The 18,885-nt window shown below is 43.3% G+C and overlaps 1 protein-coding gene across 1 annotated transcript in view; it reads left to right on the top strand.

Annotated features, from left to right (window-relative positions):
- Positions 1-18,885, top strand: part of STK11 (serine/threonine kinase 11) — a 117,652-nt gene that overhangs the window by 60,632 nt on the left and 38,135 nt on the right. The window contains exon 7 of the mRNA XM_069739885.1: positions 16,160-16,217. Coding sequence (XP_069595986.1) covers positions 16,160-16,217 — 58 coding nt within the window. The remainder of the gene's footprint in view (positions 1-16,159; positions 16,218-18,885) is intronic.

Raw genomic sequence — 18,885 nt, 5'->3', positions numbered from 1 at the left:
ATTATTTTTAACATGACATATTTTTACTATTGATGCTGCATAGGCAGCATCAATAGTAAATAGTTGGGGACACACAGGGTTAATAACAGCGGTAACGGAGTGCGTTACACCGCGGGCCGTTACCGCTGCGCTATATATATATATATATATATATATATATATATATATATATATATATATATATATATATATATATATATATATATATATATATATATATATACACACACACACACTAGATGGTGGCCCGATTCTAACACATCGGGTATTCTAGTATATGCATGTCCACGTAGTATATTGCCCAGCCACATAGTATATAGCATAGCCCACGTAGTACGGTATATTGCTCAGTCACATAGTATATAACAGAGCCACGTAGTATAGAGACTTAAAAAAAAAAAAAAAACATATACTCACCTATAACCCGTTGAAGTCGTGCTATACTTACCATCCACCGCCTTTCTCGCTCCTCTCCACGCTCCTGGGACCGCTCCATTGCAAGCGGCAGCTTGCGGTCCCAGGGCTGGTGTGAGCAGGACCTATGATGACGTCGCGGTCACATGACTGTGATGTCACGGCAGGTCCTTGTCCCACACCAGCCCTGGGACGGGAGCGGAAGCTGCCACTTGCAATGGAGCGATCCCGGGAGCGTGGAGAGGAGCGAGAAAGGCGGCGGAGGGTGAGTATAGCAGGTTTTTTTAAAATTATTTTTAACATGACATATTTTTACTATTGATGCCGCATAGGCAGCATCAATAGTAAATAGTTGGGGACACACAGGGTTAATAGCAGCGGTAAGGGAGTGCTTTACACCGCGGGCCGTTACTGCTGCCATTAACCCTGTGTGAGTGGAGGGGATTACGGAGCGGGCGCCGGGCAGTGAGTGCAGGGGAGTAGGGGAGGGACTAATCGGACTGTGGCCGTCACTGATTGGTCGCGGCAGCCATGACAGGCAGCTGCCGAGACCTATCAGCGAACGAATAACCGTGACAGAAGGAGAGACAGACAGACGGAAGTGACCCTTAGACAATTATATTATATTTAATCTCTTTATACACTCGTCCCACTGAGGTCCACACAGACCTGATCTATTTTCAACATGAAGTGAACTGCTTTTCTTCATCAAAAACCGTCATTTCTCAGAGTAGGCAAAATAATGTTGCACTTTCTCGCCCACAGAGCAGTACAGTCAGTACAGTGAACACTTATCCTCAGGCACTGTCTGTCCACCATTAAGGATATTTTTCTCTCCAATACTATAAACTCTGGCTTCTCAGACACGGCTGAGCTGGTCACAAATAGCAGCTATCATCCATAGCAACAGTGATACTTGCAGTTTGGTGCACACAATCTGTGCAGTCTCATCTCAGAGAGATTCTGACTTGTTTCTCTGTAGCTCCAACGCAACCCACTCTGCTCAGCGTCCCCCAGCTAACAGACCAGGGAACACATGGCCTAGCTGCAGACATATTTAGCCAGGTCCACATAATTGCGACCTGCACGCACGCACGCACGCACACACGCACGCACGCACGCACGCACGCACGCACACACACACACACACACACACACACACACACACACACACTTGGGGAAATAAGCGTTTCATACACTGCCAATTTTGCACGTTTTCCCACCTACAAAGAATGTAGACGTCTGTAATTTTATTATAGGTACACTTCACCTGTGAGACAGAATCTAAAAGTTAAAACCAGAAGATCACATTGTATGATTTTTAAATAATTAAATGGTATTTTATTGCATGAAATAAGTATTTGATCACCCACCAACCAGCAAGAGTCCTGGCTCTCACAGACGTGTTAATTTTACTTTAAGAAGCCTCCTACTCTGCACTCATTACCTGTATTAATTGCACCTGTTTGAGTATGTGGTCAGGTGTCTTTTACACAGGTAATCAGTTCACTCAATCACACTCCAATTTTTCCACCATGTCCAAGACCAAAGAGCGGTCTAAGGACACCAGAGACAAAATTGTAGGCCTGCACAAGGGTGGCATGGGCTACAGGACTATTGGTAAGCAGCTTGGTGAGAAGGCAAACACTGTGAGCACATTTATTAGACCATGGAAGAAACACAAGATGACTTTCAACCTTCCCCCGTCTGGGGCTCCATGCAAGATCTTGCCTTGTGGGGTAAGAATGATTATGTAAAGTTCTGGAATCAGCCCAGAACTACAAGGGAGGACCTAGTTAATGACCTGACGAGAGCTGAGACCACAGTCTCAAACATTACCGTTAGGAACACACTGCACCATCAAGGATTAAAATCCAGGACACCAGGTCCAACTGCTCATGCCAGCACATATCCAGGCCCATTTGAAGTTTGCCAATGACCACTTGGATGATCCAGAGGAGTCATGAGAGAATTTCATGTGTCGTTGTGGACGACTGCACTGTATTGAAGGAAGGATGGATGAAGTCATGTGTCATTTTGGCCAACCACCTCCTTCCCTCAGTAATGGCATTAAAGATTGGGTCTTCCAGCATTACAATGACCCAAACCATACAGCCAGGACAACAAAGGAGTGGCTCCACAAGAAGCATTTCAAGGTCCTGGAGCGGCCTAGCCAGTCTCCAGACCTGAACCCAATAGAAAATCTTTGGAGGGAGCTGAAACGCAATGTTGCCCAGTGACAGCCCTGAAACCTGAAAGATATGGAGAAGATCTGTATGGAAGAGAGGGCCAAAATCCCTGCTGTAGTGTGTGCAGACTTAATAATAATAATAATTTTTATATTTACCGTATATACTCGAGTATGAGCCGACCCGAGTATAAGCCGACCCCCCCCTAATTTTGCCACAAAAAACTGGGAAAACTTATTGACTCGAGTATAAGCCTAGGGTGGAAATGCAGCATTTACCGGTGAATTTCAAAAATAAAAATAGATCATTATTTCCCCTTAGCTGTGCCATATAGTGCTCTGCACCGTTCATATTGCCCCATAGATGCTGCACAGATGCCCCATATAGTGCTGTGTGCCGTTCATATTGCCCCATAGATGCTGCAGATGCCCCATATAGTGCTGTGTGCCGTTCATACTGCCCCATAGATGCTGCACAGATACCCCATATAGTGCTGTGTGCCGTTCATACTGCCCCATAGATGCTGCACAGATGCCCCATATAGTGCTGTGTGCCGTTCATACTGCCCCATAGATGCTGCACAGATGCCCCATATAGTGCTGTGTGCCGTTCATACTGCCCCATAGATGCTGCACAGATGCCCCATATAGTGCTGTGTGCCGTTCATACTGCCCCATAGATGCTGCACATATATCTGTGCCATGGCCGCTGCTGCAATAAAAAAAAAAACCACATACTCACCTCTCTTGATTGCAGCTCCCAGCGTCCGGTCCCGGCGCCTCCATCTTCCCGGCGTCTCTGCTCTGACTGATCAGGCAGAGGGCGCCGCGCACACTATATGCGTCATCGCGCCCTCTGCCTGAACAGTCAGAGCGCAGACGCCGGGAAGATGGAGGCGCCGGGAAGATGGAGCGACGCCCGGCGGCTGGAACGTGGACAGGTAAATATAACATACTCACCTAGTCCCAGCGATCCTCGCGCTGTCCCTGCCTTCCTCCCCGTCTTCTGTGCTGCAGCCTCTTCCTGTCAGCGGTCACCGGCACCGCTGATTAGAGAAATGAATAGGCGGCTCCACCCCTATGGGAGGTGGAGCCGCCTATTCATTTCTGTAATGAGCGGTCCCACGTGACCGCTGAAGAGGGGAAGAAGCTGCAGCACAGAAGACTGGGAGGAAGGCAGGGACAGCGCGAGGATCGCTGGGACTAGGTAAGTATGCCTCAGCGCCCTCACCCCCTCACCTGCCGACCCCACCGCTACCGTGACTCGAGTATAAGCCGAGAGGGGCACTTTCAGCCCAAAAATTGGGGCTGAAAATCTCGGCTTATACTCGAGTATATACGGTATATAGCGCTAACATATTCCGCAGCGCTTTACAGTTTTTGCACACATTATCATCGCTGTCCCCGTTGGGGCTCACAATCTAAATTCCCTATCAATATGTCTTTGGAATGTGGTAGGAAACCGGAGTACCCGGAGGAAACCCACGCAAACACGGGGAGAACATAAACTCCTTGCAGATGTTGTCCAAGGTGAGATTAGAACCCAGGACCCCAGCGCTGCAAGGCTTGGTCAAGAACTGCAAGAAACATCTGACCTCTGTAATTGCAAACAAAGGTTTCTGGACCAAAATATTAAGTTCTGTTTTTCTATTTCATGCAATAAAATGCAAATTAATTATTATGTAAAAATCATCATGTGATTTTCTGGATTCATTTTTTTTTATATTGATTTTGTCCCTCTTAGTTGAAGTGTACCTATGATAAAAATGACAGCCCTCTCCATTCTTTCAATATATATTGAAAATCAGCACTAACAAGCAGTATGTGAAAAATGGGTGCCAGACCTTCCAGGCATAGACTGATCCTCAATATATGCCCTTGGCCAGGCTTCAAAGGAGAACGTGACTTTTGCTACAAGCAGCAATTCTGTGGCATCGCTGTATATAGCAGAAGCTTTTAGCCTCAAGTCCCCTAAGGGATCTGTGAACAACAGTGTAAAGTAGAAACAAAAAAAGACATAAAGGTGTGGTGTGAAACAAACACTCATTTAAACTTAAATATCTAATATAATAATCTGATTGCATTTCTAATCTGCTTTATTTAAAAATTCCCTACTATTCCCACTCTACTGGGTTTTTTTTTTTTTTTTTTTATAAAACAACTTCCTGTTTTTGATGACATTCTGTTTGAGAATTCCCAGTGCATGCTGGGATACTCAGATGAGATGCCATCTGGGGGCCTAGGCTGTGGTCACTTCCTCTGCTGGGCACCTGTCTATTATCAATTCCATTGCTTGCTCAGTAGGATTTTGTCACTGTGCAATATTCTTTTTAGGCCGGGTGCACACGATCCAGAAATAATAGCGTTTTGGACGCAGCACATGTCCGCTGCATCCAAAGCGCTGCCGGCTATTGAACGCTGGTGAAACCGCATGTGTTCACTGAACTGTGTAATTCACCGCATCCAATACATTCTACTGGTGAAATTTCTGTTGTGGAGACTCGCGTCTCCACAAGAGAAATAGACATGCTGCAGTCTGGAAAGACGCCCTGCATGTCAGTCTCCGCGGGTGAGCCGCGGGCATCTGTGGACGCATAGTTGGCATGGGATTTTGAATCCCTTCCACTATACTGTAACAGCTGGAAGCTGCGGGTTTGACACTTCATAAGTACGCAGGATCAAATTCACAGCAATTACTGATCGTGTGCACATATTTTTAATGCACAGTGACCCTGCTCTCCCTCGGTGGCTCTGACGAGAAGTGATGAGCCAGCAAGAGAGTGCACTGTCAGTGCATTTTATTAACGTAATGGATAAAGAGATAACAAATTAACAAACTGAGTCAAATCACAAGTTTCAGGTTTCCCCTTCATCAGGATAGACAAATATCTTTCTTACTGATAATACTTTAGACGTTTGTCTATCCTGATGAGGGGGAACCTGAAACCCGTACATTTGACTCAGTTTGTTTACTTGTTATTGAGTGGTAAAAGTCTTTTTATCCATTAAATTAATTCTTCGAGGCTCTTGATTAGGCAATCACTCCCATAGATGCTTTAACTTCCACTGCATCGATCTATGTGCAAGCAGGAGAGGCTGCCCTAGAAGGAGGGATAGGAATCGTTGTCCCGCCACCAACTAAGTGGAGCTTCAATCCTTCATCTCCCCGTGTGGACCTACCGGGCTCTTCGACTGGAGCTCCTTTTTGTTTGTTTTTTTCAGCTGCCACTGACTGAAGGAAAAGATTGAAGGAATATATTAATTTTGGTTAAAATAGATTTAGTGGTTTTGTTATACATAATGTTAATTATAAGCATCTTTAATTCTATACTGACACAATGGATGTATGAAGGAGATTGGCATGGCGATGGCTAGACCCAGTATACCGGCTTTAGAACAAATATCTGTCTGAACTATGGAGTACTGCTAAACCACTGATGGAAGCTTCGTGGATCTAGTTCCCATTCTTCTCGGTTTAATGCAGCAGCATCTCGAATGGAGGTTTCTGCAATACCTCTGCTGTCCAGTGAGGGGAGCTGCTCCATCATGCCCATTTTTACCTGAATATTTAATATGCAATCAAACCCCCTCCGCAGTGTGTCCAGGAGCAGCTCTGACGTCTTTTCATTCATGGCAAACTCCATAGAGGTTATTAATGTAAACCTTCATTCAGTGGTGCAGAGCTGCGTGGCTTTGTGTGGGTGGCTTGGATCGGAAGGAGGGGAGCCTAGCATCACACTGGCTGGAGTCTGAGAGAAGCCCTTACTCTTCTAGAATGTAAATAGCTTTCCGGAATAATCTCATCTCAGCGTTACATACAAATAAAGCCCACAAGGTTTTTTGAAGCCTGAAATTGCAAGAGCTACAAGAAAAGTCGTTTGATGTCTTGAATCAGTTTGTATGTAGGTCTTATCAGTTACTGTATTGTTATAGAAGATATTCTTTACATAGCATCATAAAAAAAGAATCATGTAAACTGAATATCCACTACTGTTCCCCAGATTTGATCTGCCTCCTCTTTATGGGGATAGCACAACCTTTTGTGACCTGAGGGCCACTTTTGTCAGATTCCTCACAATAAAAATGGAAAGGGTCTTGCTATTAAAGCCTTTCATGGCATAACTGTTTGATAGGTGCTGGTTCCACTTTCCGTACTCTCACCTATTAGAGAATTGGGGGGTTCTTTTCTCCTCCAAAAAGGAAGTCGTTTATGCACTGTATACCCTGTAGTTTGTGAGTAGCTGACACAACGCCATGCTTCACTGCTCTCCCCAAACTACAAGGAAGTTATCTGCCCATGTGTGGCCTCCTTGGCTTTCTGGAAAGCCACGCAGAAATCAGGAAACACACATGTTGATATTTAGGATTCATTTTCCTTACACAATACTCCTGTTTTCTCTAACCTGGAAAGTAAATGGAAACAACCAAAAGGTTGGTGACCACCCAGAATGACATTGTGGGCCGCAGCGTAAGTATAACTGTGTTTTAGAAGGTCACAGGATACTCCCATTTCCATGTAATAGTCATGTGTAGAAGGTCACAGGATACTCCCATTTCCATGTAATAGTCATGTGTAGAAGGTCACAGGATACTCCCATTTCCATGTAATAGTCATGTGTAGAAGGTCACAGGATACTCCCATTTCCATGTAATAGTCATGTGTACAAATACTATGCACTACACAGCATGTACTAATAATATGCACTAGGTATGCAGTGCAGAACCACAGGCTCACAGCAAAACACTTATGCCCTTATGCGAACACCCATATGAGAGCTGTGCACAGTAAAGAATGGCTTCTAGATTACAGTAATTGTATAATTCAGTGCTGTTCGGGGATACTGCAGAGTGCTTATGGCCCCCTAACGTGGAACAGTAGGTTCTGTGCACATGTCTGTGACGCATGCATGGGGGAAAAGTCAACAAAACCGTGTTCAGCACCCCTCCTGTCTGAAGATGAATAAACACAAACTACAGTTAGTAACTGTATAATCTTCAGTACCTACTTATTTGTGCTCTTAGAGGGCTTGTCCACTTTCAACAAATTGTGCCTAAAATAATCTCAGCAGGTACTCTCCCTCCTTGGGTCCAGTGCCGGTTTCCTGACATTGATCAGGTCCTTTAGTTTTGGCCGCAGAGGTGGTGTCACATTAACAGCACACATCACTACTGTAGCGTGTCTCTAAGGTCATTGCTCTCATGCCATCAACCTGGCACAGCTGCTGAGATTAGTGACTGCCTAGAGCAGTGATATAGACATGACATTACTGCTACAGCCAAAACACTGTGACTAGAGTAGCAGTTGTGATTCACCCCAGAGAGGATGAGTATTTTACAGTTTGGGGAACACTTTTTCATGAAAGGGAACGTGTCACATTCTACATGTAGTCTAAACTGTGGACAGCACGGTATAGAGAATGTGAGCAGAATGATAGTTTTTTTTAATGATTCAGTATAACTTGTACTTTATAAATTGATATTTGTTACGGGTTTTCCGCTAGAGAGAGGAGCCATAAAACTGCAGCGTCTGATTTCTCCTACTCCTTAACCTTCATATTAAACGGTTCAGGTTTCCTTTAGCAGTGCATGGGTTAATCTGCTCCGCTGAGAGCTCCTGGAAGCTTTCCTGCATTAAGGTTCTCACCTGTTCACTGTTTGCCACTCCTCTTACCTATATAATCTGGGCTCTGCATGGTTTAACGGATGGTGGTTTGTTGTTGTTTGAGAAGGCGTTTGGTGGATTTATCTAAGACGGTTGTGAGCTTTTGGTTGTTTGCTAATTCCCTTATTCTCCTACTTTGATTTATGGTACAGGGCAAGCTAGTGCTTCCCTAGCGGCAGGAACAGGGAAGGAGCCCCTGGTCCCGGAATACCCGACAACAGAGTTGTGACAAAATCTCTGGTGTTTGAATGCGTACGAGTCCAGTGGGCGGACCTACTCAGTGATTGACAGATCTGCTTGCATACAGTTATACAGAGAAGGCCATCACTGAGTAGGAAGCCTTCTAGACTTGGATACATACAAACACCAGGGATTTCAATTTAAAAAAAATACTGTAAGTTTTTTCTTGAATGTTTCCAACAAAAATATGTATCATCTCCTCCTGCTCCATAACACCATACTTGCAGATCAGTTACCATTGTCAACATGACCGGTTCTCTTTAAAACTGTTATTGTGGTTCTGCAATGGTGACACTGCTCTGTATGAATTCTGGCCATAAAAATAGTGTACCATACATTTATGATGTGATATCAGTTATTTTAGAATTATTTAGTAGATACAGAAGACACATAACCTCCACCTTATGTTATATTGCTGGTTTGGATACATGGTTTAAAAAACTGCCAAGGCTTTGGGATGGGGAAAGTTCCTGAACATCTGGGATGCTGAGATACTGAAAACTGGCACTGAAGTTCTTTTCAAGTGAAACTGTAACATGCTACTTATCCAGACTTCGAGTAGTATGGCATTGCCCAATGGTTATTGAGAGAAAGTTGGGATGAGTTAGGCTACGTTTTCCTAAGCAAAGCCAAACAAAAATCCAGCATATTTTTTTTTTCCTGAAGCAACTTCACTGATGATTTTGCTGTCGTATTTTGAGGCTGCTTTGGTGCCAAAGTGGCCTGAAGAATGAATGCGACTTTATGTTGTTTAATTGCACCTGTGTAATTGGCTGGTGTTTGGTTATTTTTAAGTAAGCCTGATAAAGAACAGCCTTGTTCAAAATGCACTGCTTGCTCTTGTTCCTGTCTTGATGCCAAGATCTCGTCTCCCGAGATCTCGTTGCCGAGATCTCAATCTGAGCATACACTGCCCCCGAAGGCTACCGCATCACTGCAATGGATGTGCGAGGGGGCTCTGGGCTTTCAGAAAGTCGTTGGAGCCCCCGCACCACAAGCACTGCTGAATTTGCTGCACCAGTCTGGGATAGCAGTCATAGCACCGGACCACCGAACACCCCCTGTGACCACTCTCCACCAGTGCTGACAATCCTCTAACCACCCCATCCCCCCCACCCCGGTAAGCTGAATTCGGACTGTAAGATGGACCCCCATTAGAAACATTACATTTTTTTCCCTATTTTCCTTCTGAAAATTTGGGGTGTGGCTTTATGGTCCGGTGCGTCTTATAGTCCAAAAAATATGGCACGTTTTACAAGTCTTACAGAGGGATGCAGTCTTCATGTTTCTGTGTCTTGTTCAGGGGAGGTCTCAGCCTCCCTCACCTTGGCCATGTCTCTGAGCACTGATCACCTTGTACTTCTGGGCTCTCCAGGGAGGTTGCAGCTCTTCAATATGGCAGCAGGAGGATAATGGCTTCCTGATCACTTCATCTTTGATTCTTCCCAAATCTTTGACAATTAATGTGCATGTTTTTTTTCTCAACACTTTTTTGCCACCATGTTGACTATTTGCAACAAAACTTTTGATCATTCTGTGGTCACTCCCCAATATCTTTGCAATTTCGAGATTTCTACATCCCTCTGAAAAGTCATAAATTGTTAAGTTTTACAGAGTCAGATAAATCTCTTTTTGGCCAATTTTGCCCGAGTAAAACCAGCTGCCTAATAATTCTGCACACCTGAATAAAGGGCGTTGTGTTCTTCTGCATAAAAATGATGATATGGTCTGATGCGGCCTGTGGGGGGGAGGGGGGTGTTCATGTGGTGCTCTGATTTGGTATTCCTAGTGAAGACTGCTGACAGGTCACTGATCCCTCAGTGACCTGCCCCTAGTTTACATACTGAATATAGAGCTATATGTGCACACAGTGTGTTTTTGACGCGTTTTCACGACATTTTTCCATGTGGAAATGGGTCAAAGACACTATGGAATTCTTATGCAAGCTAATGCATTGACATTCCTGAAGTGTTGTGCACATAATAAATTCCCTTAACCTCTTTACCCCTAAGGGTGGTTTGCACGTTAATGACCAAGCCAATTTTTACAATTCTTACCACTGTCCCTTTATGAGGTTATAACTCTGGAACGCTTCAATGGATCCCGGTGATTCTGACATTGTTTTCTCGTGACGTATAGTACTTCATGTTGGTGGTAAAATTTCCTTGATATTACTTGAGTTTATTTGTGAAAAAAACGGAAATTTGGCGAAAATTTAGAAAAATTTGCAATTTTCCAACTTTGAATTTTCATGCCATTAAATCACAGAGATATGTCACAAAAATACTTAATAAGTAACATTTCCCACATGTCTACTTTACATCAGCACAATTTTGGAACCAACATTTTTTTTCTTAGAGAGTTATAAGAGTTAAAAGTTGACCAGCAATTTCTCATTTTTACAACACCATTTTTTTAGGGACTCCATTACATTTGAAGTCACTTTGAGGGGTCTATATGATAGAAAATACCCAAGTGTGGCACCATTCTAAAAACTGCACCCCTCAAGGTGCTCAAAATCACATTCAAGAAGTTTATTAACCCTTCAGGTGTTTCACAGGAATTTTTGGAATGTTTTAAAAAAATTAACATTTAACTTTTTTTTACAAAAATTTTACTTCTGATCCAATTTTGTTTTATTTTACCAAGGATAACAGGAGTAATTGGACCCCAAAAGTTGTTGGACAATTTGTCCTGAGTACGCCGATACCCCATGTGGGGGGGTAAACCACTGTTTGGGCACATGGCAGAGCTCGGAAGGGAAGGAGCGCCATTTGACTTTTCAATGCGAAATTACCTGGAATTGAGATAGGACGCCATGTCGCTTTTGGAGATTTCCTGATGTGCCTAAACATTGAAATCCCCCACAAATGACACCATTTTGGAAAGTAGACCCCCTAAGGAACTTATCTAGATGTGTGGTGAGCACTTTGAACCCCCAAGTGTTTCACTAAAGTTTATAATGCAGAGCCATGAAAATAAAAAATCTTTTTTTCCACAAAAATGATTTTTAGCCCCCAGTTTTGTATATTCCCAAGGGTAACAGGACAAATTGGACAACTTTTGGGGTCCAATTTCTCCTGAGTACGCTGATACCCCATATGTGGGAGAAAACTACTGTTTGGGCGCGTGGCAGAGCTCGGAAGGGAAGACGTGGCATTTTGGAATGCAGACTTTGATGGAATGTTCTGCGGGCGTCATGTTGCGTTTGCAGAGCCCTGATGTACCTAAACAGTAGAAACCTCTCATGAATGACCCCATTTTGGAAACTAGATCCCCCAAGGAACTTATCTAGATGTGTGGTGAGCACTTTGAACCCCCAAGTGTTTCACTAAAGTTTATAACGCAGAGCCGTGAAAATAAAAAAAAGAATTTTCCCCACAAAAATGATTTTTTTAGCCCCTAGTTTTGTATTTTCCGAAGCGTAACAGGAGAAATTGGACCTCAAAAGTTGTTGTCCAATTTGTCCTGAGTACGCTGATACCCAATATGTGGGGGTAAACCACTGTTTGGGCACACGACAGAGCTCAGAAGGGAAGGAGCACCGTTTTACTTTTTCAACGCAGAATTGTATGGATTGAGATCGGACGTCATGTTGCGCTTGCAGAGCGTCTGGTGTGCCTAAACAGCGGAAACCTCCCAATTCTAACTCCAACCCTAACCCCAACACACCCCTAAGCCTAATCCCAACCCTAACCACACCCCTAACCCCAACACACCCCTAACCCCAACACACCCCTAACCCCAACACACCCCTAACCCCAACACACCCCTAACCCCAACACACCCCTAACCCCAACACACCCCTAACCAAACCCCTAACCCAACCGTTAACGTAATCCTAACTCTAACTTTAGCCCTAACCCTAACCCTAATGGTAAAATGGAAATAAATACTTTTTTTTTTTATTATTATTTTTCCCTAACTAAGGCGGTGATAATGGGGGGTTTTATTTACTATTTAGAGCGGGTTTTTATGTTTGGCAGCTGTCACACACTAAAAGACACGTTTTATTGCAAAAAATATTTTTTGCGTTACCACATTCTGAGAGCTATAATTTTCCATGTTGTTTTTATTGGTATCATTTTCTTGCACATGATATTTTTTGATCGCTTTTTCTTCCGATTTTTGTTAGGCAGAATTAACAAAAACCAGCAATTTGTGAATTTCTTTTGAGGGGGGCGTTTATACTGTTCCGCATTAGGTAAAATTGATAAACCAGTTTTATTCTTCGGGTCAGTACGATTACAGCGATACCTCATTTATATTTTTTTATGTTTTGGCGCTTTTATACAATAAAAACTATTTTATAGAAAAAAGAATTATTTTTGCATCGCTTTATTCTGAGGGCTATAACTTTTTTATTTTTACGCTGATGATGCTGTATGGTGGCTCATTTTTTGCGGGACAAGATGACGTTTTCGGAGGTACAATGTATATTTATATCCGTCTTTTTGATCTCGTGTTATTCCACATTTTGTTCGGTGGTATAATGATAAAGCATTTTTTTTGCCTAGTTTTTTTTTTTTTTTTTTTTACGGTGTTTACTGAAGGGGTTAACTAGTGGGACAGTCTTATAGGTCGGGTCGTTATGGACACGGCAATACTAAATATGTGTACTTTTTATTGTTTTTTTTTTTTTTCTTTTTTACATAAAGAAATGTATTTATTGGAACTACAGTGTATATATATATATATATATATATATATATATATATATATATATATATATATATATATATATATATATATATATATATATATATATTTTATTTAGGATTTTTTTTTTTTTACACATGTATGTATGTGTGTGTGTATATATATATGTATGTATGTGTATATATGTATATATATATATATATATATATATATATATATATATATATATATATATATATATATATATATATATATATATATATATATATATATATATATATATATATATATATATATAATTTTCTTTTATTTTTTTGTTACTTTGTCCCAGTGTGGGACATCATGTTATAGTGTCAAATCGCTGATCTGACACTTTGCAATGCACTGACAAGGCACTGCAGGACCCGGAAGGAGCCCCGCGGCCATCTTGGATCCAGGGCCTGCGGGGAGTAGGACAGAGGAGACGCTCGGAGCAACGCGATCACATCGTGTTGCTCCCAGTGTCTCAGGGAAGCACGCAGGGAGCCCCTCCCTGCACGATGCTTCCCTATGCCGCCAGAACGCTGAGATCATGTTTGATCGCAGTGTTTCGGAGGTTAATGTGCCAGGAGCGGTCAGTGATCTCTCCTGGCACATAGTGCCTGATGTCAGCTGTGATAGTCAGCTGACACCCCGTGAGCGCGGCTGATCGCGTTAGACGTACTATACCGTGCATGGGAATTAGGGCCCGGGTCACGTGGACGGAATAGTATGTCTAATGGCAGAAAGGGGTTAAATATGTGCAGTTCGTTTTTTTTCTGAAGCTTGTCAATTCTTTGTGTGTTTCTGCAGCGTTTTTCACCCATTGACTTCAATTGAGTCAGTCAAATCCGCAGCAAAAACGCAATTATAAAAATATTTGCAAATTTGCTGAGATTTTTGTTTGCGTTTTACCGTCTTCCCATGGTGTTTCCCACGCTGTCATCTGTGTGACAGCGTGGGAAACACCAGCACGGTTGTTCTTATCGGCAGTAGCGCTGTCGATCAGAGTGCTGTGGGATCATGCTATCAGATGTCAGTGTGACTCCGCAGCTGTGACTGTGACCTGCAGGCATGGGCTGATGAGACTACTGCTCACATCGCGCTATATCTGCTGCCACTGATAACAGTGAAAAAAGTGACAGCAGGTGCCGCTGATGGGAGACGTAGTCTCATCTGCCAATGCATGTGCTCACAATTTAAAAAAAAAAAAAGTAAAATTACATACATATTCAAATAAAAATTTTAAAAAAATTATACTCACCTGACACCAAATCCCCCCGATGCCCTCGTCTCCTTGAAAAAATGTAAAATAATAAACCAACATATACTCAACCTGTCCGCTGTAGTCCAGGTAATCCACAATGTTCCACGGCGATCTCACGTGTAGAACAGTCACATCATGAGCCCGCAGGATGCGTTTTTTGCCCATAGACTTGTATTGCCGACGGATCGCGACGTATGGCCATATGTCGCGTCTGTCGTGCACTGGATTAATCGTGTTTTGGCAGACCGTCTGCATGAAAAAACGCTCAAGGGAATGTTTTTTCGTACGTCCGGGTCCACCATTTCCTCCTGCGCAAGCGCGGCCGGAACTCCGCCCCTTCCTCCCCGGGACTTTACAATGAGCAGCGGATGCATTGGAAAACTGCATTCGCTGCCCTCGTTGTGCCAAATTTTCACAACGTGCATCGGTACGTCGCACCGACGCATATAGATGGCCCCGTAATGACGCAAGTATTGAAAGTAGCCTTACAGTCATGAAACATGCGGGTTGGAGCTTGAGCATGTAACTGTAGTACCCGTGATATTTGGTGCATAACTGAATACCCGATGCAAACTGGAGTAGCGAGCACTTGTGCTCAATACTAAGGGCGACATATTCAATATGACAACCTAACGTTATCAAACTGTGTCGCACTTGTAGGTTCCAAATGCTCACTATGCACCTGGATAAAATCCTTCAGGGGTGTGGTTTCCAAAATGGGGTCAGTTGTGGGGGATTTCCACTGTTTAGGAATATTAGAGTCTTTCCAAACGTGACATGGCGTCCACTTTTGATTCTAGCCAATTTTGCATTCAAAAAGTGAAACCGTGCTCTTTCCGTTCCGAGCTCTGCCATGCGCCCAAACAGTAGATTTCCCCCACATATGGGATATTGCGTACTCAGGAGAAATTGCACAACATATTTCGGGGTCCATTTTTTTCCTATTACCCTTGTGAAAATAACCGTTTTTTCATCTAAAGTAAATTTTTTGGGAAAAAAGGTAAATGTTAATTTTTTTCTTTCCACATTGCTTCAGTTCTCGTGAAGCACCTGAAGGGTCAATAAACTTCTTGGATGTGGTTTTGAGTACTTTGAGGGGTGAAGTTTTTAGAATGGTGTCACTTTTGGGTATTTTCTCTCAGATAAAGTCCCCTCAAATGTAATGTGGGCCCTAAAAAAAAATGGTTTAGTAAATTGTGTTCTAACTTCTTAACAAAAATAAATGTATGTTTCAAAAATTGTGCTGATGTAAAGTAGACATGTGGGAAATAAATATCAACTATTGCATGTGACTTAACTCTCTGCTGTAAGGGCATAAAAATTGGGTTTGAAAATTGCTAAAATTTTCTAAATTTTTGCCAGATTTCCCTTTTTTAATAAACGCAAGTCATATCGGAGAAATGTTACCACTATCATGAAGTACAATATGTCATGAAAAAACATTCTCAGACTCAATGGGATCCATTGAAGCTTTCCAGAGTTACTACCACAAAGTGACAGAGAGGTCAGAAGTGTAAAATTTGGCTTGGTCATTAAGGTCAAAACTGGCTCGGTCACTAAGGGTTTAAGGAAACCTTTTTTTAACTGCGTTCTTTCATTTTAGACTTTTTTTTGTTAGGGTAGCTGACTGGTGCTCTGCACATCTTATGATAAATGTGATGTTCTTATTTTAGCTTCAGTTCTCCAGATTTAAAGGCTTTTTTTCTTCTAGGAATGCTGGAATATGACCCAACTAAGCGGTTTTCAATACAGCAGATCCGTCGACACAAGTAAGTCAAGTTTCCTGGGTTTAATTTTAGTACAGTCACCCCAATTTAATACAAAATGCTTGCACAGGTAAATGGACTAAGCAGATCTAGGTGTCTAGCTGATTGACATTACCCGTGAACTCCCAGCCTAAAGGTACCGTCACACTGAGCAACTTTAGAACGATAACGACAGCGATCCGTGACGTTGCAGCGTCCTGGATAGCGATCTCGTTGTGTTTGACACGCAGCAGCGATCAGGATCCTGCTGTGACATCGCTGGTCGTAGCTATAAGGCCAGAACTTTATTTCGTCGCTGGATCACCCGCTGACATCGCTGATTTTGCGCGCTTAGTAACCCTATGTTTACCCTGGTTACCTTTGTAAAAGTAAAAAAACAACAAACACTACATACTTACATTCCGGTGTCTGTCACGTCCCTCGCCGTCAGCTTCCCGCACTGACTGTGTGAGCGCCGGCCGTAAAGCAGAGCACAGCGGTGACGTCACCGCTGTGCTTTACGGCCGGCGCTCACAGTCAGTGCGGGAAGCTGAGGGCGAGGGACGTGACAGACACCGGAATGTAAGTATGTAGTGTTTTTTTTTTTTTCTTCACTTTTACAAAGGTAACCAGGGTAAACATCGGGTTACTAAGCGCGGCCCTGCGCTTAGTAACCCGATGTTTACCCTGGTTACCCGGGGACTTCGGCATCGTTGGTCGCTGGAGAGCTGTCTGTGTGACAGCTCTCCAGCAACCACACAACGACTAAACAGCGACGCTGCAGCGATTGGCTCGTTGTCTATATGACTGCAGCGTCGCTTATTGTGACGGTACCTTAAGGTACCCGGCATGACGTTTGCAGTTTAGGTCTGCTCATGTGGCTCAGCATTATTGCTATGTTTTTTTCTTCAGTTTTGCAAAGTAGCTGATATCTTGATAAAACTCTATTGTGTCAACTTCGAAGGGTCGTTCTGGATGGGACTGCATTAACACGCTTTTAAAGAAAACCTGTCATCAGGATTATCCGTGTTACCCTAAAGATATGGGCATAATGGTGCGGCCATACTGATTTCAATAGATAATTCAGTTTAGAAATCTGAAGCCTGGTTTTTGCTAAATCATTATTAGAAGTTTTGGATAAATTCTTCGTGCATCCGGTGGTTGCGGGGGATTGTGGGGCAGGACTGGGGGTACGGTCTTTGGCTCTGCCACAACCCTTCAGCTGCCTTTGGTGTCTTTTATCTACTTCCTCATTTAAATTTTGCACTGGCACATTCCTAGCTGCGGGCGACACTTGAGCAGATTGATCTAGTGGCTGGCTTCTGGGCAGTGGCAGATCGACCTCCGTCAGTCTTCAGTAAAATAGGTAGGAGTAGTACCCAGGACCCCAACGCTGCAAGGCTGCAGTGCTAACCACTGAGTCACTGTTTGAGCCAAAACCTAAATCTGTGCCTGCATGCACCGCCGCAACCACCATTTTCCTGCAGCCTGCCACCAGATAAATCTGCACAAGCGCCACCCGCAACTAGGACAGTGCGGAGCCAGATTTAATTGAGGCAATACAAAGACACCAGAGGGGCAGAGCGAAGCCGAAGACCCTCTACCCACAGTCTCCCCTCAATCCTAAGCTTCTAATGATGAATTACCAAAAACCAGGCTGCAGATTTCTACACTATCTATTAAACCAGTATGATAGCGCCATTGTCCCTATACTTTGTGTAACACGGATAATCCTGATGACAGGTTCTCTTTAATTAAGGAATGTAGCATACACAAAATGATCAAAAGCCCATCACAAGCAGAGCCTGCAGTAGCACGTTCTCATAAGACTGCGTTTTACTGGTAGTTTTTAATGTTAAAAAGCCTGCAGCACTGACCAGTCTGTTTCTGCTCTGTTTTTCTTCTGTGTCTCAGGCTGCTTTTAAATGCAAGGATACTCTTTGTCTATTGAGCTACAAACACTCCCCCTATCTTTCCTGCATATTTATCCATTCTGGTAGAAGGCAAAGTCTGTGAAGCCAAGCCTGTAAACCAGACCCCGTTTTTTGCATGTGGAGACAGTGTTGCTTATAACTGTCAAGAAGATTGTTCCTTTTTCCAGTTAGCTGGAATCTAGTTGCTATGGATAATAATCATGTTCCCTTTTTATATACAGTTGTGGTCCTCATTATTGTTTCCCCCTAAAGTATACTATGTAAAATATCTCCTGTAGAAAAAAATTTAGTGAGTGATACGACATATAAAATTGTGCAAAAATGACAATATAAAAACTTGGTAGGGAAAAAGATTGTCACAGGACACAGCTAAAGGGGGTATCCAGGATTTTATTAAAAAAAAAAAAAGTGCCTAAACGGTAACAGGGAGATAGTTGCTTCCTACATACCTGCTCTGTTCTTCCCCAGCACAGAGCGGTCACATACTGCTCCTGCTGGGGATTCAGCTGTGTCTGCTGATGCGACAGGGCGGGACTTCCGACATCATCCTGACTGACAGCCGACTCCCCCAGTTAGACAGCGGTGATCCAGTTGTCAATCAGAATGACGCTGGAAGTCCCGACCGGTCGACATAGCGGAGCAGATAAGGAGTCTGCGCTCTGTAGACGTGAAGTTAGCAGCAGCTTCCGAATCCCCAGCAGGAGCCGGGGAGGAACAGCGCCGTGCACAAGAGGCAGGTAAGTCGCAATTACCTGCCT

This window comes from Ranitomeya imitator, chromosome 1, assembly GCF_032444005.1.
Source record: "Ranitomeya imitator isolate aRanImi1 chromosome 1, aRanImi1.pri, whole genome shotgun sequence".
Taxonomy (NCBI): domain Eukaryota; kingdom Metazoa; phylum Chordata; class Amphibia; order Anura; family Dendrobatidae; genus Ranitomeya; species Ranitomeya imitator.
Note: the sequence above shows the minus strand (reverse complement) of the source record. Positions and strands in the feature narration are given on the sequence as shown.